The 26257-nt window shown below is 39.7% G+C and overlaps 1 protein-coding gene across 1 annotated transcript; it reads right to left on the bottom strand.

Annotated features, from left to right (window-relative positions):
• Positions 1 to 7303: 7303 nt before the first annotated feature.
• Positions 7304 to 25011, bottom strand: FEM1C (fem-1 homolog c (C. elegans)). The gene is made up of 2 exons (XM_010569856.1): positions 24286 to 25011; positions 7304 to 9857 (listed from the first exon to the last, which is right to left on the bottom strand). Exons 1-2 carry the CDS (start codon positions 24827 to 24829, stop codon positions 8548 to 8550), a joined length of 1854 nt encoding a protein of 617 aa, XP_010568158.1. The 5' UTR covers positions 24830 to 25011; the 3' UTR covers positions 7304 to 8547.
• Positions 25012 to 26257: the final 1246 nt, after the last annotated feature.

Raw genomic sequence — 26257 nt, 5'->3', positions numbered from 1 at the left:
TCAGGAAAATTCCTGCTGGAAGACTCAGGAGACAGCAACCTCACCAGGCAGATTTTCAGAAGTGCCAGATCCCTTTTCCCACAGAACTGTTTCCACCAGATGTGCATTTCCTTTTCCAGCATTCATTTCACATCACTTTAAGCTTTTTAACACAACAGTTGCCATCTTGGAGAACTGAAATGTGGGATTTTGCAAGAGGGTGATTATGGAGTCTGGTCTTGCTCCTAAGTTGCACTGAGGTCAAGAGAAACCAGGATGCAAACAAGGTCAGAACCATTATAGCTGAAACAGCAGTCACTGTTTCCCCCAACCCTCTTAGCAGGCAATCCTAACATCTCAACAAAATTAACTGTAAAACATTTTGGCATGTATGCTAAATGGATTTAATTTAGTGCAATAGTCAGTATATATATACAGCCATAGATGGTCCTAGAGTTTCTTGTTCTGCGCAGCTTAGGTAATTTTCATTTACATTCTGTGCCATTACAGCTAACTACTACTCAGGACACTGACTAACTAATGAGGGAGATTAGACTGTACAAACCAGGATAATCCATGGGTCAGACGCTACCACCTTGATGAGCAGGTGCAGGAACTGTATGATATACAATGTAATGAATGTATGACATGTCCTGACCAGTGACTGGATCTGCTGCTCTCTAGTAAAGCCTGGGCTGCAGTCAAAGCCTCTTCTCTGGTCCTAAGTATTTTAATCTCTGTGTGGATTCTCTCATGCCTAGTAAGAGTCAAGCTCATGCTGAATCTTCTTCTTCAGACGGAACTGTTAGTAGGGACTCTGCCTCCTGCCCTGTCTGCTGTTCTCAAGGAAGCTACAGACATGCATAGGCTGTTCTATTTCTGTTGAATTCATTAAACTGGCCCACCATGTTCAAAAATTACTGAGGGAGAGGAAGCATAGACACATAGAGTAAGACTGTACAATGACATCACCCTAATTTCCCTAAGAAATTCTTGGTGGTACTTTTTTGTTTTAGAGCAGACTCTTCATCTATGAAATTACTAATGTCAACCCATACCTGGAGCAAAGAGTCTGAAAATTAAAGTCCCTGGAGCCAGATGACCTGAACCCTGTTCCTTGCTACAGCACAAAACTTCCTATGGTCATTTTAAGAGATCACTGAGTCTGTGACTTAGTTTCTCCATTTGTATAATGGAGCAAATATTTCTTTACACCACATCAACAGCATTTTGTACTAAGGTCAGTCATGCTGTCAGGAGGAAGCATCAGCGACACGTACAGCATGGCTAATTCATTTTCCAGCAGCTAATGATGTGGTAGATCTAATGATGTGGTAGATCCACCTTAGCATTGAACTACATTATCTCATTTTAATTTTCCAGCTCAAAGCATAACATGGATTATGGGATGTTACGTTGGATAGGCAGTAACCACTTAAAGGCAAGAGAAAAAAATCATCCAGCATATGTGTCAATTTACGTCTAACATAAGAAGAGAAACAGAAAACTATGGCCACACCTGTATTAGCAAGGAGCAAATCTGTAGCACGGAGGAGCTGATGCCAAGGATCAGAAGTCTGTGACACTTTGAGGGGGTGGGGTGAAGGGAACAGGAGAGAAAAAGGGTTATTTCAGAACAACTTACAGTCTTCTCCCATGAACTGAACACCCATTAGTGGTCAGAGCCTGTTAGGTGAGCTTTTGGAGCATGTCTTTCAGCTCAGTTTCACTCAAAAGGAATCCAGGTCAGGGACTGAGACAACTCTGTGATGTGAACCCAAACACACAAAGTGAGAACAACCGGAAGACTCGCTTCAAAAAGCACACTCCTGATCTAAACTAAAACACTGGGGTGGGTGCAGCCTGCACGGGCCAGCCTTGTTACAGGACGATCTGCTCTTTGGCTCTAAGGTTAACACAAGGTGGGATTGAAAGTGAGCCATGTGCACTCCTCATTTACCAACTCTCTGGGCATTTCCCTCACAGAGCATATTCTGTTATTTTACAGTAGGCCATTTTTTGGTTTGTGGTTGTTTTGGGGGAGGTTGGGGGGGGTTGCAGCTCCCTGGAGTTCCCACTTTATGAGTGAGGGGACAAAAAGCATGATAAAGAAGGTGACATATTTCCCTCAACCAGCAAAGCCAGAAAAACAGAGAAAGAGCACACACAGCTTAGAAGGACTCCATCTCACAGTCTAGCAAATAAAAGTATAGTGTGAGCCTGGTAGCTACACAAGCAAAAAGAAAGAAAAGGAAAAAAAGCAAGTTTACTATTCTGAAACTATGGGATGGAAATAAAAAATAATCCAAGTCTGGCTCACTGACTGAACATTTTGCCTCACATTCCAGTTAGGATAATGCTGTGTGTGAATAGAACAAAATGGCATCTAACAAAAATTAAAATAGGACAATACAAGCTAAAGTATCTGAAAACAATTGACCCCGTTTGCTGTAAAAAAAACCCTCCCATTGTAACAAGGAAAGAAATGCAAAGTTAAATTGCAGGTTCAGCAGCATAAAATGTTTAGTGAATCAGTGAATTTTTTTTTTTTTGGTAACATACAAGCAAGAGAGGGGAAAAGAGAGAACTGAACCATTAGGTCAGCTTACTCACCTTTGGATTATTCTCTGTTCTTTGCTCACCCTTACAGCTCGGGTTTCTTTTGTTTGGTTGGTTTAGCCTAACCACACGAACACTGAGAGAGGATAACTCTCTCTGAAGGACAGACAAGTGCTGAAACTATGAAAAGATCAAACACAAAACTGTGAAAAAACAAATATCAAATAGGAATTAAGTTCCTAATTATTGAAGGACTGGAGTTCTGAATAACCTTCTGAAAAGAATTTGGCACGGAACTTATAACTTGATAAATCTTCAGGAGATATGACAAAAGTAACCCTTTGAACTTCAAATAGGAACCCACATGTCTTATGATCTGATGGGAGACGTGGTTGCCATTTGCATCATAGCCTCATACTCACTGGCTTCTGATGGGCACCTGCAGGCATCGAAAAGCAATTCTTTTCCTCCTTTGTGCATAATTCAACATCATTGTCTAGAACTTCTTTCTGATTTTAGAAACTCTCTCCTCTCAATTTTTCTGAATATTGGAGACCAACTGCAAGGCTTTGACTTTGTGGGAGGGGGAAGGGCTTTCTGCTTTTCACTGTGGATGGTATATGGCCCTCTGAATATTACGTGGGAAACAAACAATTGCCTTTGCCAGAGTAACATATCATACACTTGGCCTCTTTTGCCCTCTTCCTGTGCTACTTTATACACTGAATTTTGGTCTTCAACTGATAGCCAGCATTTGCTACTGCCAAGAAGCATTTTTGCATGGGTATACAGCTTAGGTAACCAGCAGACACTCCTAGATGAAAACATCTTTCATCATCTGCAACTGCAGAGGGATGAACAATGATACTAGTGATCCTTTCCGGTTCTTCCCTTTCCTAATTAAGAGAATCTATATTCAATTCATTAAAGCCATCGGTGTGAAAATTATCTTAGTGTGAAAGCTCTGGATCAGTTTTCCTCGTCCAGAACCTCATCTTTTTCGATGCTGTTTGTTACTGATTAGGCCTAAATCTAACATTTCAGCTCGCTGTAGTGTATGTTACCTTTAAGTATAGGATTGTGACTACTGTGCCTAACTATAAAGATCTTTCTAAATTACAATGGCAATGTTCTTCCAAGTCTTCCATTTGCTAGCTGCCTTTAATAAGGATCTTCTCATACTTGTTCTCTCACCCTTGGAGTATTCGATTCCTCTATTTTTTTAAATTGTCCACGCAATAGGGAAGAGACTTCAAAAGCTTTAAGGAGAGAATTAATTTGTGCACCTTTCCTGAAAAAGTGTTTGTTGCTTACTTCGTAGAAGGTCTTGCTAACTACTTTGAAGCTATAAACTAAAACTGCTGTGTTTTCACAAAGTTAATAGCACAGCTAACTGCGTTTGCTAGAAACTGGGAAAATAACGTCTCCTCTATCATCCAGTTTAAGACTTTTCTTTACTATTACCCACTACCAGAATTTAAAGGCTTGGCTGGACCACCATTTCACAGAAAGAAAGAGGATGAAACATGACATTTTGTGTAAGGTACAATTCTTAATGACACGAAGATGGAAGTCTAAAGCTGCAGCGTTCACATTTAACTATTTACACTCAACAGAAAAAGCCGCTTACCAACCAGTATTGCAGTAACCCTAAAGAAAACAGATAGATAGACTCAGACAGGTGTTCTCCAAAACATATTTTTAATGTAATCTGCATTTCGAGCCTAAGGAGAGTAAAAGCAGAGAAATATGCTTGTTATTCCTTTTTTACATTACTGTTAAAGCTAAATTACTTCACGTAAAAAGGAAACTGCAGTATTTCCATACACGGAGCTAGCCCTGCATAGGAAGTCTTCGTGACAGAATGGAACACAATGTTAGTTAAAACTAAACCAACAATAGCTTTTCATTTTGCCCTCACTGAGGGTTCAACAGTTACTGTCACACTCAAAGCCAAGAGACATGAGCAGTCTAGTGTATCTCCCATCAATTTTCCCAAAATTACTTTGAAGCATTAAATACCAGTTGTAGTCACACTGTAGTCACAGAAAACAGGAATTAGTGTTTAGCCTACTTACATTTGTCAACATTTTAGAGTATAACAAGCATTCCACTCTGTATTTCAAAGCATGAGGAAGCTATTTCAAGAGCAGTCATATCCTGCCACTGTCACCTTGCAGTTGATATAAAACTGAGAGGCACATTTTTTCCTCATAAGGTTTTTACCTTTTTATAAATCCTCCTCTAAAGATTTTGCTATAGCACTCTATTCCTTTTTTTAAAGTAGTGTTTTGTAAAAATGGAAAGAGATTAATTTTAACCAGTTGCAAAGCAGTCATTAAGAGAATGCTCTTTGGGGACTTAGAAAATACACAAAATTACTTCCTATCCAGGGATTGTTGTAAAGTATATATGGAAAACTAACCACACTGTTGCCTTGCATTTCAGAAAGTGTCTTAACACTACACTTAACAAACAGAACAGAGACAGCACAGACAGCTGGAATCTTGTTACCAGCCTAAGTGATACAAAAATAGGAATACAGTTTTAGAATTTGGTAAGAAAGCATTTTATTTTTTTTATGAGAATACTCTTCATCTTCCTGGCTGAACTATTTCAGATGAAACCCAAGATGATTAGAAGAAAAACTGCTTTAAGCCTTTATCCCCAACCCCAAAAACTTCAGAGGTTCAACAGGCAAGGAGGTATCAGTGTCTTTGTCTCTAAGGAGCCATACCTTTAAAAACAATTTAAATTGTTCAATCAATTTTAAAACCCGTTTCACCCCTGCAGGGCATGTAATTTTTTCTGCAGTGTTCTCAACATTTTTCTGCATCCATAGCTCAAAAAGCAGTACATTTCATCAGAAGAAAAGCCCAAATAGGAAGAAAAGAGGAGAACAGGAAAAGTACGAGTTAAAAATACGACAAAAATAAAACAATTCTGTGTTCTGAATGCTCTTTAGTTCCTTGTCCTTACCACAGGCTGAGTCCAGCTAGCAACACTACTGCATTTAGCATCAATAAGTTTCACTAAAATAAACTTATTCTCACCTCTGAATCGTAAAAAGAATAATTAAAAAAAAAAAAAAAAAATCTGGTCCAGAAAGTTGGTATCTATACTGAAGTAGAGACAAAACTGGTGTGAATCAGAGGCCAAGGGGGCAAAACTGCTACTACCCATTAGCACTGGCCTTAGTGGCACATGCATCTCAGACGGGGCCTGCTGTCCCAACTCTCCCTCCCAATCAGCAAATCCTGAACTAATCCCTACCTAGCACAGGCTCTGTACCAATTTGTTTTAAAATTAAGAAAAATTAAACAGGGTAATGTAAACACACAGGGCTAAATGGAAAGTGGTATTAAATGCATGAACTCATGTGCCCGGACACCTACGCCCAAGCATCTAGCAAGGTAAGAGTTCAGCAGATAGCCTCATCACCACGAAAAAATTACAATTCTGCAGAGAGATGATAGTCTTTAGGACTGATACACATTGATAGATATTTAGACAGAACTACATCCAATAAATGAGTACATCTTATTAAATTGGTTTGTTTTTAAATAGTGATTTTAATAGTGATATGCTTTCTCTTTTGGCAATGTTTTCCATTCAAAAATTTGCTAACAATTAACAATTTTTAGATTATATTTCTGGACTAATAATGTCCAACTAATTTTAAACAGGATATCTGACAGTTACAAAGACAGAAATTTAAACTAAAAACACTGAAGAGCAGTACAGATTCCAGAGTACAAAACTCTAAAAATGCCTTTCTCTGTGACCTGTAGAAAAACAATTATTTTTATGACTTGAAGTATAATGTGGATCATTTCTAGCGTGGTGTGATTTGTTGATTATCCCCACTTACAGAGTAGTAGAAAAGCATAAAAATAAAAAATAATTAAAAAAATCTAAAAAATCAAACTACGTGTTCTCACAAATGACAACTTGGGTGGCATGTGTTTTAATCATTACAGATCAGAGGAATTCAGCCAATTGAATAGAATTTTACTCCTGTGTATTTGCAAGAGAAACTAACAGGGCTTCCTCATTCTCATAATTTCATACAGTGTAGACACAGCATGAGACAAACAAGTGAAAGTTGCTTCAAAATACAGAGTCTGAAAGTGGTAATACACAAACAGCACTGCTTTCAACATACATTTGTTTAAATACATCCCCATTATTTTTCTTAAAAACGGCTAAGCTAGTAGGCACCACGCTGTACACGAACAGGAATGCCAGAAGAGCCCAAAAGCAAGGAAGCACTATTCTTATATACTCCCAAGACACATTCGTCCTCAACTTCATTCACAAGTGACAAAAATTTTCCAACATCAAATTAAAAAATAAAATATTAAAAAAGACCCTCCTAAAACAACTTTACCTTTATCTAATTGATTTGGCTTCTAAATATGTCTATCACTGACAAAAGCCTAAAACACCTTGTTGAATTTCTGGAACAAGAACCCCATAGGTACACCTACTGCCCACCGCCGAAATGAAACATCAAGTCAAAAATACCCAATATGCTAGACCACTAAACTTGCAAGTAAACTGTATTCTATCCAACAGAAATGAATTTCTCTTTAAGACATTTGCAGGGCAAATGTGCCATAATAAATTCTACTATTAATCAACAGTAAAGTGCTGAATTATATTAATTACCTGAATCGCACTCACATTTATGATCTTCATTTATAGATTTCTTATCAAGTCAAAAGAGCCCTTTCTGTTGTAAAAGCTAAGCTGTTGTGCAAATATTATAAAAATAGGTACTTTAATTAGGAGCTATATACACAACAGAACTTCTGCTTTTTGTTAAGTACAGCTGACGTAGTAGAGATGAAAAATCCATGCAAGTATTTATAAAGATACTTAAAATGAAGAAAAAAGGACACTGCTATAGAACTTCCAATAACCCGGCATACAGCCACTTACTATATTAGATGATGTCTAGATCTGGACTGATAAGCATCATGCCACCAACATGCTTTAGTTTCTTTTGTAGCTAAAGTCGATTTGTAAATTTTAAACTACAGCATACATTTGATCTATTTCTCATTAAAGTGTATCATTAAGTTTGAGGTTAAACTTTGAGCAAACTTCACATCTAGTCACATAACCAGCACAAGCAAGACATTAGTGCGAAGAGGAAGGTGTCAGTTGTACATAATGAGGACTCTTCCCCTAACTGCACGATGCAATAAAACGATTTTCAGATTTGAAGTTCAAGTGGACTATGATGAGAAAAAGCGAGATTTTCTTCTCCTGAATTTAGGACAAATTTCCAGAGGATCAAAAGGAAAGCAACCTCAGTTACAGCAGTCAAAAAAGTCAAACCCAAGTTTGGAGTGCTGATAAGTTAACTCCAAAATTCATCATGCTATGAAGGCAGCATTCTCAAAAGAGCTCCAAACAAACTGCAAAACAAAATTGGCATTGAAGTTGACATTGGCCAAGTGCTGCATAGAAATATGCTCACACACAACAGTCATGTTTAAGCCAGTGCATAGAGAAGATAAAAGCACTTATGGTAGTTGCAAATGTTAACAAGTCCATACAACTTCTACAATTTAGCAATGAGTCCATAGAAAAAAAAAATAGAGTAAGAGTAGAAATGCTCAAGCAAAACCAAAAAAAGATGACCTTCCAACTGTATAAAATCCATATAACGGTTATAGTAAAAAGACATCAGTGGAAAATACTCAACTCAGTCCCAAACACGCAACAGGCAAATAAGACCAGAACAGACAAGCCTTTGGCAGACAATTTTAAGAGTCTAAATATGGCATTACATTTCTAAATCATCCACAAAATATATTATATGGCATATTCATATTAAATACTGGGTAACCAACTCTGCAGATCTGATGCTAACAATGCTTTAGCCAATGAGAGCAAGATGGAGCAAGCTAAGGGAACGCTGGTGTATCACAACAGTGCTCAAGGAAAATATCGTCACCAAGTCGTGCTTCAGAAACAGTACTCTGGGACTCCATGCTATCATCTATGGAGCAAAACAAAGTTCTCTAGTTTTTCAGGGATGTGCCCTGCATAGTATATGTTATGATTCACTATTACACGAGCAGCAAGACACTGCAACGTAGTATGATTTATGGGCTGGATTAAATTTTTTGCTATTTCCTTCTCATCCAGCAAATCACTAGCAGTTTTTTTATGCGAGTTTGTGGCATCAAAGTGTGAACCTGACTTGATAAGAAGATTCATGATGTCTGGATGGTTGTTCAGTGCAGCAATGTGTAATGGACTGTTGTTATCAGAGTCTCTGACATTTACATCAGCACCACATTCCACCAGGATAGCAGTAACTTGTAGAGAGGGGAATTTACAAACTGGGTAGCGACCCACACATGTAGTATTATTGTCAACAGCAAGGTGAAGTGGACTGAAGTTATGCTTCCCTCTAGGCTGAAGCTTAAGAAACTTGTAAATAGTCTGCTTCTTAAAATGCTCCTGTTCTGAGCTGCAAGGTACTTTCTCCAACAAGCAAATTAAATGCAAAATGATGGAAAGGGCTTTATTCAGCTGTATTGGATCAGGAGGACACTGTGTCTGTTTCATGGCCCGTTCTATTTCAAGAACACTTTTGCACAGTATACCCATAAGATCATCAAATGTGACAGTAGTGCCTAGGAGGCCTTTTGCCCTATCCTGCAGCATGAAGGAGAAAAGTTCAGCGAATGATAGCAAACTGCTGGCTGTCATAGGGCTCAGGGGATCAAGATTGCTCTGCTGCATGTCCAAAGCGTATTTCCATAAGTTGATGCAACGCTTGAAGTTTCCAGAGTCTGCATAGACAGCACCTCTGTATCTAATATAGTAGGATGTATCTGGGTGAGAAGGGCCAAGAATACGTTCTCTAATTAATAGTGCTTGCATTCTCATTTCATCAGGGTCTGCAATAAGATTTTCTAGCTCTTCTGAGCTGTTTACCTCTTTAGCATAATCATATGCCATAATTAGTGTTTGTGGCACAGGTTTGCTCAGGATATTAGTCCTATCACTGTATCTCATTTCCATAGCTCGTTTCCAGTATTTCAAAGCACCAAGCAGATCTCTCTTTTTGTCCACGAATGTTGCTCCTAGAAGTTCCAGAGCATTTATGCGCTCAGCCTTACTGGTCTGTACATGCTGGGTCAGAAAGTCCACAATATTTGTGTGGCCTGTCACACTAGCTGACAGAAGGGGAGTCATTCCATAACCGTCCTTTTCCATTTTAGCACAATACTTGAGAAGCATCTTCATGATCTCCAAACTTCCAGATTCTGCACAGTCATGTAATGCAGTGTTTCCTGCAAGAGAAGAAACACAATTACACAAATCGTAATCAAATTATCGTCCAAACCTCTACCATGCTACTAGCTAAAAAATAATTTTAAAAACCCAAATATTAATAGTTAAAAAAATATCTGTTTTGACATCTATGGACTATGAAAGGCTTAGATGACAAGTCAAAATACTCAAGATCTGATTAAGTATCAAGGCTGCCAGGCAGTTATAAAAATCAAAATGCTTGATATTATTGACTGAAATAATTAAACAGGTTTTAAGGACCCTTTTGTCTCACTATGTAAAAAAAAAACCAAAATAAAAAACAACCAACACAAAACCAAAAAAACAGAATTAAAGTTGAATTCTCCACTACATAAAAGCACAGGAGCAAGGAATTCCATTACACCAAAAGTCAAGGAAGCAGGGCAGAAGACCAGCTTGACTGAACAGGGAACTTCTTGTGGAGCTCAAGAGGAAAAAGGAATTGTACACTCTCTGGAAGCAAGATCAGGCTTCGCAGGAAGATTACAGAGCCATGGTTCATATATGCAGGGAGAAGACATGAAAGGCCAAAGCTCACTTAGAGCTGAAACTAGACAGTGCTGTGTCAGACAACAAGAAAGGCTTTTTTAAGTACACTAATAGCAAGAAGACATCTCAGAAAACACTGGACTCATACTTTTTGAAGATGGTCATCTGACTAACAGGGATGAAGAAAAAGAGGAGGCATTCAATGCTTTTTTTGCCTCAGGATATGGATACCTGGGGCTGCCTGATCCCCAGAGTAGAAGGACCACGACTGCAGGAACAATGACTTTCCATTCATGGACACTGAAATTGGAAGGGACCAGCTGTATCAGCTGAATGTTCACAAGTCCATGGAGCCCGATGGGATTCATCCCAGGGTACTGAAGGAGCTAGCAGATGTTACAGCACGATCCCGCGCTATCATCTACCAAGGTCTTGGGAGTCTGGGGAGGCCCCTGCTGACTGGAAGCTAGCCAGTGTTAGTCCAGTTTATAAGAAGGGCATGAGGGATGACACAGGAAACTGCAGACCTGGCAGTCTAACCCCAGTACCTGGAAAAATTATGCAGAAGATCACAATGGATACTACTGAAAGGCATTTAAAGAACAATGCAATCATCAGGCACAGTCAACATGAGTTCACAAACGGGAAGTCCTGTATAACTAATTTGATATCCTTCTACAATAAGGTCACCCACCCACTGGATGAAGGGCAAGTGGTGGATGTAGTTTTTCTGGATTTTAGTATGGCTTTTGATGCTGTCCCTCACAGCATCCTTCTGGACAAGCTGTCCATGAGTGGGATGAGCAGGTACATGCTGTGCTGGGTGAAGAACGGGCTGGAGGGCAGAGCTCAAAGGGTTGTCATGAGTGGGGCTATATCTGGCTGGTGACTGGTCACCAGCAGTGCTCCTCAGGGCTCAATTCTAGGGCCAGTTCTGTCCAATCCATTTGTCAATGACCTGGATGCAGCAGCTGAATGCACCATTAGCAAGTTTGCTGATGATAACAAACTGGGAGGTGCTGTTGATTCTCTGAGGGACAAGAGGCCTTGCGGGAGCATAATCATAGACTCAACAACAGATCAATATGATCATAGTTAAGACCCTTTACTAGAGCATCAGACATCATTTTTATACATTGGTTACATCCGTACATACGTTTAGCTATTTTACTATTGGTTACACACATTATTCACGCACTGTCCACGCGCCTAGTTACTCTTAATGGTTGGTTATATCAACACTGTACATGCGCATAAACATAAGACATAATTGGTTATACTAACTAAAACATGCAAAACCTCTCTCAGTCTAACTGGTCAAGATAAACTGCCGAATTGAGGTTCTTTGTGCCAAGTTCCCTTTATCGTGGAATGCGTACCTGTGTTCTTCTAATTGGCATCTTTCTTTTTTGGTCTTCTTGTTTATTCTGTTCAAGGCCTTCTAAAGGCATCTGGAATGCTCTTGTGACCGTTCACTAAATATGTGTCCACAAGGCCTTGCAGAGGGATCTAGATAAGATTGGAGCGTTGGACAATCATCATTGGCATGAAATTTAACAAGAACAAATGCCAGATTCTGCACCTGGGATGAAGTAATGCCAGGCAACAGGATAACCTGGGAGAGGAGTGGCTGTGGAGCAGCCCTGCAGAAAGGGATCTGGGGTGCTGGTTGACAGCAGGGTCAATACGAGTCAGCAGTGGGCCCTGGCAGCCAAGAGGGCAAACTGCATCCTGGGGAGCATCAAACACAGGATAACCAGCTGGGCAAAGGAGGTGATTACCCCACTGTATTCAGTGATGGTGCGGCCTCACCTTGAATACTGTGTGCAGTTTGGGGCCCTGCAATTTAAGAAGGGTGTGAAGGTCCTTGAATGCATCCAGAGGAGGGCAACAAAACTGGTGAAAGAACTGGAAGGCATGTCCTGTGAGGAGCAGCTGAGGGCTTTGGATTTGTCTAGTTTGGAGAAAAGGAGGCTGAGGGGTGAACCCATTGCTCTCTACAGCTTCCCAAGGAGGGGAAGTGGAGAGGGAGGTGCTGAGCTCTTCTCCCTGGGATCCAGTGACAGGACGCCTGGGAATGGCTCAAAGCTGTGCCAGGGGAGGTTCAGACTGGACATGAGGAAGCATTTCCTTACTGAGAGGGTACTCAAACACTGGAAGAGGCTTCCTAGAGAGATGGTCAATGCCCCAAGCTTGTCAGTGTTTAAGAGGCATTTGGACAACGCCTTCAATAACATGCTTTAACTTTTGGTCAGCCCTGAAGTGGTCAGGCAGTTGGACTAGGTGATCATTGTAGGTCCCTTCCAACTGAAATAGCCTATTCTATAAGGGATTTTGTATCTGCTTTCAAGTATGAAACAGAAACTTAAGCTTGCTATCTCAATGTTGTTTCACTTCACATTCCCTTCTTCCCTTGTCAAATTTCCCTTCCTCTCTGTCTCAAGCAACGATTAAAAAATGAGATCTATATGAAAATTAAAGTTGGGCTAACTCAGCATGGGCTTTGTTTGCCTCTACACTGTATCTCTTCCTCTCTCCACCTGTCAACCCTTTTGATTTACATATTTTGGAGCAGTAATTGTACACAATGGAAAATACAATCCATCACAACAGGCCCTTCATCTCAGCTGGGGCCTTTGAGACTGCCAGTATATTCTGAGGGAGCTGGATATTTTGTCAAGCATATGTATATGCCCACACGAACTATTCTTAATGCTTTCTTAGGTCTTTATCCTGAAGTCCCACATTAATCCCTCTGCTTCTCTGGTTAGGATTCCCAAAGCCAAGAAGAAAAAAATGCCTTCAACACACAACACACAGCCATCTATCTTATAAGTCTTATTTGCCTGCAGATTATTTCTCATTAGCATGACATTGCACAGTCTTTATTTAAAGGCACTCCAATTCTAACACCATGTGAGGAGATTTCTAGTAAGCACTAGTGCCACCTATTTGAAAAACCTATTCGCAGAAAATTAGAAAGTAAGCATTGGACACCACAGTTAAACAGTTAACTATTAGGCTTCAACTAGATGAAAATTTTGCTTAACTTCAAATATGAGGACTTCACTGGAGGAGAAGGAAAACGATGGAGACAAACTCTCCTAGTCCCCTCCCAACACAGCAAAGTCTCTTATGTGGTTGACTGCTTTTAAAATTATATAACTTAAATCTACTTTGTTCCTTATAATATATTATACATACTACAGATTCAGGCATAGCAACTTTTCAGCCTCCCACTAAACTAATATGTAAATTATTAATAGAAAGCTCATGTAAAAATCCCCCTCCTCAATTAAGATTTCTTAGATCATTAGCTCTGCAAATTCCAGTTAATTGCCCATCAGATCATCAGTTTCTGTTACACTTTCAGCAAGTTTCCACATTCACAAATGAGACCTTTTCTAAGGGTTCTCTGCCCATTTGGTCATATGATTTGGCTTTGAAGTTTCCTGAAACTTCCTTATTTGTATTTTTGGTAGGCTTTTTTTTAATGCCAACAAGACAGCAATTCACAGTGCACTTTGCTGTTGTAGTTGTCGTCCCTAACAAGACTACGGTGGGTTAGGAAACAAAGGAGTAGTCTTGAAATCTTCAGCTCATGTTTGAGTTAAGTGTGTATTTGTATAGTCTACTGATCTAAACAGCTTGTATTTATCTTCATACACTTTTTTTTTCCCCCGGTATCTGATCTCTAGAATGTGCAGTTCACTCTTACTAGAGTATTTAGCTAATGAAACTCAAATCAAAAGCGTGCCTGAGATCTGTCTTAAAAGCTGAACACTGTATAGAAATAAAACTAAAATGGAGGTAAAGCCTTTCCAGTAATACAGTCTTTCTGCCAAGAATACAGTTTACACTGTCTTAAATACAATAAATTCAAAAGCAAAACATTTTAAGTTAGTCCATGTGTATGTATGTAAGGAAATAAGATTCATACTTACTAAATACACTTCAGAAATAGAAAATTTGCTCCATTTTCATTTCAATTATAAGAACCTAATGTAGGTCTATACAAATAATTCTGACATCCTCTAGCTTTTACATATGTGACTTCATAGCACACCTTCTTTCTAACAAGACACAGTAAGAGGATATAAAGTTGAAGAAAAAACATAAAAGCAAAATTCAGAAATACCTGGTAAAACTGTAATGACTGTCCTCTAACTTCAATACCTGCTTGTCACCAGAAGCACCAGATACCTCAGATCCACAATGTAGACCTCTATTCTGTGTTTTGCATTAGCAGATTATCAATTAGTAGCTTGTTTTTATCTTCTGTTGGCAAGCCACCGAGACAAGAAAATGTTCACCAAATGCTTTTGCTAGTTTTGGTATGCAGAGGAAGTAGTATGCTGAGACTCATAGCCTGTTTAGATAAAGATTTTCAAATGGGCACTCGACATTTTGCTTTGGTTTCCCCACTAGTATCCCAGTCATCCCCTCCTCACTCTTTGTCTTCTAATCTTTCACTTCTCAAAACTTTAAATGTAAATTGGTCTGCTGCTTCTTCCTCAAACTAGTTTGTGGACCAACTTAAGATGAACTGACAGCACATTTCAAAGGCCTCTTTGCTGCTCTCAATTCCAGCAACCAGAAGAACAGCAGTAAGGAGGAATGGCGCTTATTCAGGACAAAGTGAGTCTCAATCCAGGCTCAGCAGATACCAAAACTTAGCTGACACACTAATCAAATTCATACAAAAGATGTGTAAAAAGTTATTTTCAAAAGCTTATGACTCAAGTTTAACAGGTTTTTGCAATTATAACAGAGCTATGAACATATTTTGTCCCCCCAAACCAGTATTTAAAGTGCAAGTTCCAAACATTAAAAAAAAACAACCCAAAACACAAAAAGTAACAGATTGTTTTATTAATAGGCAGTGAACTTGCAAATATTCCTTTCCCGAAACATTTCTGAATAGCAGCCAGTGATTTCACTATCATTACTAACAAGTAAGCTGAGGAAGACACCTCAACACAAAGTGGCACCTGAAATTATCTGTTAGATCAAGATTCACAAAGCTAAATCTAGTTCATACAATGGCAAGTGATTTTCAATCTTTAATACCTTGGGCAATATTTATCACTAATAGAGAGCCTTAAGTCCACTATAGGTCTGGCCACACTACAGTCTCTACCAAGACCAACAAAATTTCCAATCACAGGAACACAGACTTAACCAAATTTAGGTGGATTAAAAGTTTGGCAAATTTGGCATGCATAGTTTATCAATTATAATTCCCTTTGTGCTTATCACACATCACAGACCAGAAAACTGTCGATATCTAAATATTAAGGAGCAAGAGACCTTTAAATTCCTAAGATGGGAAGGTGTCAAAAGCAGACAAATACACAAGCTCACCAACACACATACATTTTAAGTCTTCTTGCTATGCTGGAGAAAGTCTAGTTAAAATGCAACTACTGCAGTCAATCCAGAACTAACAACTGGCTGGTTCCTTAGACCACCTGCACTTCTGCACTCAGTGATGAAGGCAAAACCAGATACATCTGGGTGTTGGCTGAGCCACCAGTTAATACAGCCATTTCAGGGTTCATTCAAGTCCACATGCTGTCCCTCACAGTTTGAAACACTGGAATTGGCACCTATTTCCTACCTTCAAGTCAATATTTTTAAGGTATTTAAAAAGTCATAACAGAAAAGCATATTAAAGGCAAATAAACCAAAAGGTATTAGTAATACCAAAGTTCTTACTATTGCTTCACAACTATAAATATACATTTAGCTGGCTTTAACAATAGGATCAACAGCAGCTATTCATATTACACTTTGTAGATCCATCACCTTATAACGCTGCTCTTGACACTCTTTTATCAATTGCCACGCATGTATGCTATGACACATTAATACTACAAAAATCCACACACATTAAGCTTGGCCATTGTCTGGGTAAACTCAGGTCCAATTCAACAGTTTGTATGTCATTAATTTACAATGGAGCTATGCAGACCATGTCAAAATATGCTTAAAACTCCAAAGAACTTCACTACTCTGTCCAACTGGATGTCCTTAATTAAAAAAAAAAACAAAACATTTTTTTAATTCAAATTACAATTACTGACTTAAGCTTAAACAGCTGTTACTGACAACAGATCAGAAGTACTGTAATTTTTTAGCTACTTATATTGTCGCAGCCCTTAGAGTTAAAATAACCACAGTTATTTTAAGCCACGTACAAACCAATAAAGGAAGGCCATCACTAATTTTTAGTGGCTGCACCTCACTTAAGTTTGACTGAATGGTACAGGTACAGCACTGGGAAGGATACATTATAAAAAAAACAAGTTTGAATAGACTATAAGTGGGCACAGTAGACAGACAGCTGAGAGCTGTCAACTTAAACCATAAACCTCAACCGTAAGGAATAACAAGATTACCAGCCATCTATCCCTAGCAAGTATCAAGTGTTATATTCCAGGAAGAACTTGAAAGAGAACATGGAGTGGCCTTAATATCTAATTCAAAGTCCATGTTCCACATATCAGTGTGGTGGTTCAAGCTTAGCTGGCAACTAAGCACCACACAGCTGCTCGCTCACTTCCCCCACCCAGTGGGATGGGGGAGAGAATTAGAAAAAAAAAGTAAAACTTGTGGGTTGAGATAAAGACAGTTTAACAGGATAGAAATTAATAACAATAATAATTAGAATATGCAAAACCAGTGGTGCACAATGCAGTTGCTCACCACCCACTGACTGACAGCCAGTTAGTTCCCCAGCAGTGATCCGTGCCCCACCCCCAGCCAACCCCCCCCAGTTTATATACTGGGCATGACATCACACAGTATGGAATATCCCTTTGGCCAGTTTGGATCAGCTGCCCTGGCAGTGTCCCCTCCCAACTTCTTGTGCCCCTCCAGCCTTCTTGCTGGCTGGCCATCAGAAGCTGAAAAATCCTTGACTTAATATAAAGATTACTTAGCAACAACTGAAAACATCAGTGTGTTATCAACATTCTTCTCACGCTGAATCCAAGATACAACACTATACCAGCTACTAGAAAGAAAATTAACTCTATCCCAGCCAAAACAAGGACAGCCAGGAACTGAACAGTTCAGTAAGTGTGGCAAATCAACCATTATTCTGTGAATTCTGTCCATTTCAAAAACACTGTATTGTCTATAATGAAAGGAACGAACAGTGGCTGAACACAGTTAAGAAATTGATTTTTTTTTAACATTATTTATTCAGTAACAAACTAAAAATCAACATTATATCTACTGCTGTATTGAAAGGGAAAAAGGCTGAAAATAAGTAAAAGTAATTTGAAAATCATTCTCCTCAATAAGCAGTTTTCCAAGGGACACATATGAAGATGTTGGTCAAATTAAAGTATTCTTTTAAAGGTGTGAATGATTATTTCAAAACGGGTTTCATTAAATTTTCTTAATCAATTTTTAATTCCAAAATGATCTGCAGGAATTTAATCACATATAGAAGATAGCTAATATTACAACAACATGAAAGGCTCATTGTTCTTGCCCAGAAAGAAAATTGGACTGGAAATGTTTTGGTAGTCACAATACTTCTCCACTAGAAAGTGAGTGCCACTATACTGTACTGCTAATACTGCTTAAAAAACATTTCTATCTGTATAAAACTTTAGTATACACATTACCTAATAACTTCCTTTAATTAAAAACAGCAACAAAGAAATGGAATAACCCCACCTCTAGTCCTTCCAAATCTTGCAAAAACAAATTAAGGAAAAAGGTATGGTCAGTTGACATCATAGCTTCATGGTTTATTCTTTTGTTACAGTCCTCCTTTAAAAGTGGTATGAAAATTACACAAACACTTCACATATCACAGAACTAATTCTCTAACTATCCAGTGTTACCAAAAGCTTGGGGGGGTGGTGGTGGTGGTGTTCAAATTCATAATGAGGCCATGTCTTTCTATGTCTTCTATGTCAGAAGCAAATAATTCCCAAAATAGACTGGTAGCTTTTGACATGGGAATGAAAGAAAATGAAGCACTGACACAGAAAGTGATTTGACTTGACTTACAACCAATTAAGTACATCCACACCCTAATATAAAATGCTTGATCAAATTTCTGGGTAGTGAAACTTACATTAAAATTTAGTATCAATCTGATTTCATATCCAAGATCTTTAAACACAATACAAAGATTTAATTTAAATGACTGATCAGTATGTAAAATTAACAAGTATATATTTTTGCAGCCTTACAGATGAAATCATCACTTTTATAAGGTGAAGTTGTTCATGTAACATTGATTTTTTTCTAACAGAACACTTGAAGTAATGAAGTATTCCAAGAGTTCTACTGATTTAAAAAAAAAAAATATTGCTACATACATACAAACATGGGCAGTGCACAAGAAAACTGTTATACATCCCTATCCTTAGGAGGTATGACAAAGAAAAACTATAGGTATGTCTTCCATTTAAGAAGAAATTAAGTAAAAATTGCAAAGAACTGCTAATCTCAACAAATTATTTTAATCTAGTTTCCATAGGCTAACAGAATAAGTGCTCTCTTGCTCACCAAAGCAGTTCACAAGAACTTGTATTATCAAGATTACCAATACAAAGCATGCTGTTAATAATTAAATTTCAACAGAAACTCATTTAGTTGAAATTCAAGAATTTATTCCTTTAAACTGTATCTTCCTTATTTTATTTACAGACATTCCTACTGAAGTTCAGTTTCCACATAGCGTCACACACAAAATATCTACAAAATGCAGTGTGCTGTGCCATGTTAATACCAACCAAAAAAGGAAAACACAAACAAAGGACACAGAACACTTTTAGAGCAAGGTTTTTTTCACAGGTGGGGAAAAAGAAAGGGGGAAAAAAAGGAGGGGGGGAGCTTTGTTTTGTTTGGGTTTTTTTTCCCCTTCTCTGCCCCCTCCCCAAATGAATCTTGGCAAGCAGACAAGACAAAAAACCTCAGAAGAGAACAAACCTGTCAGACTCCTTAATGTTTACTGCAAGAGAAAATTAATTATTTTTAACTCGTACTAAACCACACCAATCATAGAGCAAATAGCATGAATCTCTCTAATCCCCCTATTTCTGCGTCTGCCAAGTCTGTAAAAAGACTTTTCTCCCTTACCAGCAGGTTTGAGTGTTACACTTTCCAGTAGTCCACATAAATGACAATACTGAAATAGCACTAGCCCTTGATATAGTACTACTATATGTATAACCTTGATACAGTACCCACAGAGACTGTATGCTTCTACACTTTCCAAAACAAGGAAGCAAAGTCAATAAGCCTTGTCCTCCATATTATTTTACAAAGCTATCCTAATCAAATACTGTGCCAGTGGAATTTAAGAACAACAAGATTTTGAATCATAGCTTTAGTCTGTATTTTCAAAATACCTGAGTCCCTTCAACTGCTACGGTAGCATGGAGGATCATAAACAACAACAAATTAGCGCTTGCAACCAAACATTCCCGTGCAGGTCTCAAGAGACACCTAAAGCAATGCCTAGTCCAGCAGTTCTTACGGAATTTTCTAACACTTAGGAGGAGAAAAATTGGTCTTTTGACTAGCAAACAAGTCTGCTAACTATAGAAGAGGGACAGAGTTAGTGAAGACCACTAGTAAAAACCATGAATATCACCCTGAAGAGAAAGAGACCACGTACCAAGCAGCTGAGCAACAGAAAGACTTACAAGGCATGTTCAGAAAAAAAACATCTGCCTTTCAAGCAGGTATTTTGGAAAAGAGTCCTTATGCCCCACACCATTACACTGAGACCATCCTGACTATCAGCACGTGTGTATTTTATCTATAATTTAATTTATTAATTGCAGAAAGGAAGGGAATGAATCTATCATTGCAGCAAGGCTGGTGGAGGAGGATAAATCATAACACAAATTAACAAAATGCGCACTGCAAATTTTCAAAAAGCAGGATCTAAGTGTTCTGTCTGGAGTTAAAACAGAAGTGTAAGATCCCTTTAAGATGGTCTGCATGCAAAATACTTTTATTGGGGCAATTATATGAAATGTTTTATTTAAAATATAAAATCCAACAAACACAGCCCCAGGTATATCCCCAAGAGAGCTCAAATCTGTAATTTGAAGGCCCAAAGACTGATACCACTTGAATTACAAGAGTAAGCATTTCCCTCTCTATACACAGCAGCCAAACAAACACTGCACAGAAACGCATCAGTGAAACACCATATTTAAGAATCCAGACCTCTACTCTGAACATAGTAAGGGAACACCACTCTAACAGATCACTGGCAGGCTTTGCAATGCAGTAGAAAAGAAAACTGCATGCAGAAAACACAGAACATCCTCCTCATCCAGCACAAAGGTAGGTCTGTGCTTCACCTGAGCTTCAGCTCTAGGGTTTTACCTCCTCCTGAAAAAATTCAGGTTTCTGCTACTCTAGCATTTATCCACACCATTCCTCCTTTTAAGAGAGGCATAAAAGCTTTAAGATATTTAAGAGTGAGGGTTTTTTTGAAGAAAAAGAAAAAACCCCAACCAAAAAACCAACAACTTGCCATTTGAGATATTATTATCTACCAGTGCAACTTATTAAGCTATACTGGAGAAGCCTCTGAGTTGGGAAGACAGTGGCGAATTAACTCACTTTGCAAGTGTTGTTTTGGCTGCTTTTTGCTTTTCTACCAAAAAAAAAAAAAAAAAAAAAAAAAGGAAAAAAGATATCTACAAGTATCTTTGCTGTTTTCCACAATTTTAAGAGAAAAAACCCCACCCTTCTTACCTCAGGTATCAGCTTTTCCCCCTCACTAACATTGTTCAAGTAACCTAAAATATTTTTTTTTAAAAAATCCTTTGTTTACATTTCTGTTGCCTATGTGCTTCATAGAGTTTGGGGAAACTGTGGAAGTTCAGATCTGCAAAACAGTAGAAAACAAAGACAACCAAAGGCTTGCACTTTAAATTCAGAACCATTGGCCATCTTTCCCAGTACAGCACTTATCTACCCCAAACATCTTGTTACCTCCTTCTTCACCACCATCTCCTGTAAGACAGTGCCAGACCTACAGTCCACCTCGGTGTAGCATCTTGTCTGACTTGGACTCTGAAGTCTTTATGAAAATCTTAATAATTTCCTAGCTGTACTTTTGTACTTCCACAACTGTCTTTCAAGAACCTCTGCATTCCGAATTTCCATAGTCCAAAACACAGTTGCGGGATTCTGCCTGTATTTTAGAAGCAGGATTTCATCACATGTTTTCACCTGCTCTTTTACATACTGCCTCAATTATCACCCAGACTTTTAGATACCTGTGAACTCAGCTATTTTCTCATCTCAAAGTATTTGGATTTTTCTGTGGAACTGCCAACACTTCAAAATATTTTCATATCTTTCTCAGCTCTAGATTTTCCTGGGTTTTAAAATGTGAATAAAGTTCTGCCTTACAATATGCAAATCCAGTGGAAAAACACAAGGAACAGCTCAAGTAATTTTGCTCCCTCCCTCCCCGCCCCCCACACCATTTTTAAGAATAGTATCTGGAAAAGAAACTATAGTAATCTCACACAACAGCACCTCTACTGAAGTTACATAGTTTTTTCTTATAAGGAGAGTTGTAACTTTAGATGCAGCAAAATTTATAGTAGCTAAAGCTTTTACATCTTTCACAGAACAGCAGGCTTCTCCATACATGGCCCAGGAAGGGCCTATCTAAAAAGAATTCAGATACAAGGATAGCAACAACTTCTACAACTCAAGAGCAGGGCCCTCAGGTCTTCTGTATCTCCCTACTACAAGCGCAGGCACACCGTCAACTGTTCAGTACACAGCAGGGAGGAGTAGAAATTGAAAATAATACACAGAGACTCTGAGGTGGAACATGACAATGTAGAATGAATCCTGTTGGAAATACTGATTTTGAAATTAATAGGTCCTAAGCATTCTTGAAAACAAAGTTGAGAACGTTAGTTGTTGTCAGCCACTGCAGCACCTGTACTGTTGCAATACTTCAGGCTACCAATTTTGCTCAGTTCTTCTGCCTTTCCACAGCTGACTTTCACTTTCAGGGTTTATAGTACTTTCTTTCTCTCTTCCTTTACCTCACCAGAGGTTATTAAGTAACTTCAGACATCAGGCTGCTGTAAGATGCCAAAAAGAAAAAGTATGCTCACGTCATATCTGAGGGGATTTCCACGTACAAAACCATATTCCACATACTCGACCAATAGATATCCATTACGTACACACATCCATTTGTACATACTGCAGTTCAAAGCACAAAATGAATTTTAATGAGCTAAAACATATCCAATCCAACTTTTTCAAAAGTTTAATTTAAATAAGAATTAGTTATACCTTATGAACCTTTGCCCGTGTGCCTAGCTGCGAGTCATACAGAAACTAAAGGAAACAGAGAGAGGAAGGAATTAAGATAATAGAGAAACTGAGAGCACTGAGAAAATCCTCAGGAGTGCATGGCTGCCGCTCAGTCATTTAAACAAAGACAAATAACACTAATGGACTAGTAAAGTGATCAATTAGGACCAGTGAAGTAAAGCCTATTTCACCAACATAAAATGAGGGGGGAAAAGAGCCGCAGAGATGTATCTTTTCCCCTGTTATATCAGATATTTAACAGCGCTGCTCTGTTCACACCTATCATATAAAGGGATAGGTTTAAAACCAAAAAACAATACACACTTCATATTTAGCTTGTTATTCCAAGAATCCCGTCTAGAAAAATGACATTTTTATCCTATCACAAGTCCATGATGATTCATAAGCAACCTTAAATCCTTACAAAGGAAGATTTATTTTGCTCTGCCCACCTCTATGACAAATCTGTAGTTTAGCTTTCTCTACATTAAACCCACATATCTGCATGATTTGCTGAAAAAAGGCATATTTAACTGAATAGTTTTCCCAAAGATTACTCTCATATTTGGCATTTACCAGTGTCACACAATAATCTACATACAAGGTATACTTTAAGAGAAATAACTGTAAAGTATAGTACACTGTTACAAATGTAATTCGCCTGAAACAGGCAGTGGAAGTATTATGCTACAAAAAGGTTTATTAGCAGATTAGTAATATATATATTAAAAATAAGCTGCTGAAACATAATCCTGGCTCAGTGAGCTAAAAATTAACGGTAACCTGCAATAATTGGTATGCTTTTCAGGCAAATATCACACCCACATACAAGTTTGAGATGTAATAAAGAACCCAGTGGTTAAACCAAGAGGTCCATATAATTATGATCACAGCAAAAGCAACATAAATCTTTGCTTTGAATGATAACACCAGGGTAACTGTAAACAGGGGCAAAAAGATGTCCTTTGCAATCTGTGCACCACTGGAAGTCCTTCTGTTGGAATCAGTCACCTGCAGCTTCAATCTTTTAATCCTAATATAAGTTTTTGTTTACTAGCACTTAAAAAAGGTCCAAAATTATTCAAGAATTTGGAGTGAGAGGCGGGTGAAGAGCAAAGTAGTTATTACTTTCCAATGTAGAAAAGAATTCTTCTCCTTTATACATCTTTCCTTTTACTAGCCTTATGAGCATATTTGGTTTGTTAAGAAACAGTAAGACAAGAATATACACTTATATATTTGAATACATCACTACACCAACCTACTACAAAGAGGGGTTCTCAGCAAGTTTATTAGCTTTTCACACATGCATAAATATGATATTTCATATGACTAAGTCTTTTTAAGCATTAGGGGTTTAAGATTAAAATGCATCACTTTAGAATGAAATTATACAACCCATGTTAACAAAAGAGAACGTTGGAAAAAAACCCAGTAAAAACATAACTAAATACACTTTATCTCTTACTCATCCACTTGATGAGACTAAAAGTATTTTTGGATGTCAGCCTCCAAAAGAAAGGTAAATGAGTAAATTTACCCCTATTTACCACAAGGAAAGTGAAAAAAATGGCTTACCTTTAACACTTTTTCTGTTAACATCAGCTCCTTTTTCAAGTAAATACTGAGCAATTTCTTTGTGGCCTTTGTAACATGAGATCATCAAGCACGTATGCCCATGACGGTTCGATACTTCCAGGTCTGCTTTGTGCTCCACAAGGTATTTCACTATTTCCAGGTGACCATCAAAACAGGCAGCTCTAAGTGGCGTTGAATTTGTCAGAGTTGTATTGTTGACAGAGGCACCATGATCTAACAGACACTGAACCACCTTTAAGTGGCCAGCCGCTGATGCTGCCCATAATGGTGGAGCCCCCTCAATGGTCTCACCATCAAAATTCACCGAACCACCAACTTCTATCGACGCAGAGCAATGGTCCAACAAGTATTCCACCATGTCAAGGTGACCATAACGGGCTGCCATCAGAAGTGGTGTGGCACCATTGGTTTTCTCTGACACGAGTAGGGCTACCTCTTCTCTTGTTTTGCTTGCCAGTAACTTGGAAAGGAGCCGCAGCTTGCCATCACGAGCTGCGTTGAACACTGCTGTCTTTAGATCCATTTAGTCTGCACCTCTCTGCTTCTTGAAGGATACACACCTGCCTCTTTCAGAGTCAAAAGCTTACTGGAAACACACAGCCCAAACAGAATGTCCCCAGCTTCTTCTCAGGTCAGTTTCATCTAGATGGGACAACATGGAGACTCTGAACGGGGTCCTGACAAAGCACAAGCTGTGCTTGCTGTAAATCTGCAAGAGAAAGAGTTCTGGATGTTTTCACCTCCCGACGTCCAGCTGCCTTCCTTGGGACCCTCCCGGGCTACACGGTGGCCCCTGAGGAAAGCTGTTGGGGGGGGGGGGGAGAAGGGGTTGATCCTACCAGCGTGTTATCCACACCAGCCGCAGAAAAATCCTTTTCTCCCTCCCAGCGTTACGAGCCGTACCCCCGACCTGTTCCGAGGCGTAGCCTCAGGGAAGAGCCCCCGGCTCCCCCAAGGAGCCCCGCAGACACGCACCCCACGGCAGCAAGGCAGGCGGGGAAGGAGACGCACGCCGCGGCCGCCGCGCTCTGGCCGAGTCTCGGGCGGTAGGAAGAGCCTGAGCCTGCCTTTTCCCTCACGACCACCCTCAGTCCGCCCAGAGGCCCGCCGCCCCTCCTCAAAGAGAGCCCCCTCCCCCACCCTCCCTCCCCTCAGGGCCCCAAACCCGCTCCCGGCTCCCTCACAGCCCGCCCCGGCCTCCCCGCCCGCCCGAAGCCGGCCACAAAGGACCACCGGGCTGCGGGTTACCTTCACGGGACGCTATCGGCCCCCTCCCGCCGCAGCCGGCCTCACAAGGAAGCGCCCGCCGCCGCCGCCGCCCCCCGCGCCTCGTCCAGCTCCTCCATGACAGCCGGCCCCCGCCACCCAAAACCGGCCCTGCGCCCGGGGCGCGGCGCAGCCTCCTGGGCGCGGCCGGGGCCAATCATAAAAGGGCGCGGGCGCCCGCCAGCCACTCGCAGACGGGCTGGGGGCGGGACTACGCCGCCGCTCGGCGGCGGCAAGGGCGGTAGCTGGCCGCTAGGAGGCGCGCGAAGGTCCGCGCGTGCGGGGGCAGCGCAGCCCCGCGGGGCAGAAGGGGGATACGCCTCATCGATTAATAAATTTTGGGTGAAATGTCCGATTTTTGCAGCGCGGAGGATGCTCTGGCTCTGGGCGACGTCGCTGTTTGGCGTCAGATTTGTTTTTTCTGACGTCGCACGTGGCTTGCTATGGGCTTAGCACATAACGTTTTGTTGATACCTGTAATAATAAAAAAGGAGAAAGATCCTAAAAAAGCTGCAACCGAGCAAGGGAATGTAACTTCTGCTACAACCAAGTATATTATCTGCAAGCCTCAGAACGGAGGGACACCATATGCACAAACAAACTTGGAGAAGAACCGTGGACATTAATGGGCAGCAATTTGGACATCAATTTGCAATGAAATCTAGTAGCCCCCCCCCCCAACCCA

This window comes from Haliaeetus leucocephalus, unplaced genomic scaffold, assembly GCF_000737465.1.
Source record: "Haliaeetus leucocephalus isolate CR32 unplaced genomic scaffold, Haliaeetus_leucocephalus-4.0 Scaffold277, whole genome shotgun sequence".
NCBI classification, from domain to species: Eukaryota; Metazoa; Chordata; class Aves; order Accipitriformes; family Accipitridae; genus Haliaeetus; species Haliaeetus leucocephalus.
Note: the sequence above shows the minus strand (reverse complement) of the source record. Positions and strands in the feature narration are given on the sequence as shown.

Excerpts from the sequence above, each read along its gene's own strand:
- FEM1C (XM_010569856.1), bottom strand. The coding sequence starts at position 24,829 with ATGGATCTAAAGACAGCAGTGTTCAACGCAGCTCGTGATGGCAAGCTG. Across the intron at positions 9,858-24,285 it reads TAACAGAAAAAGTGTTAAAG|GAAACACTGCATTACATGAC; the intron begins GTAAGCCATTTT and ends CTTCTCTTGCAG.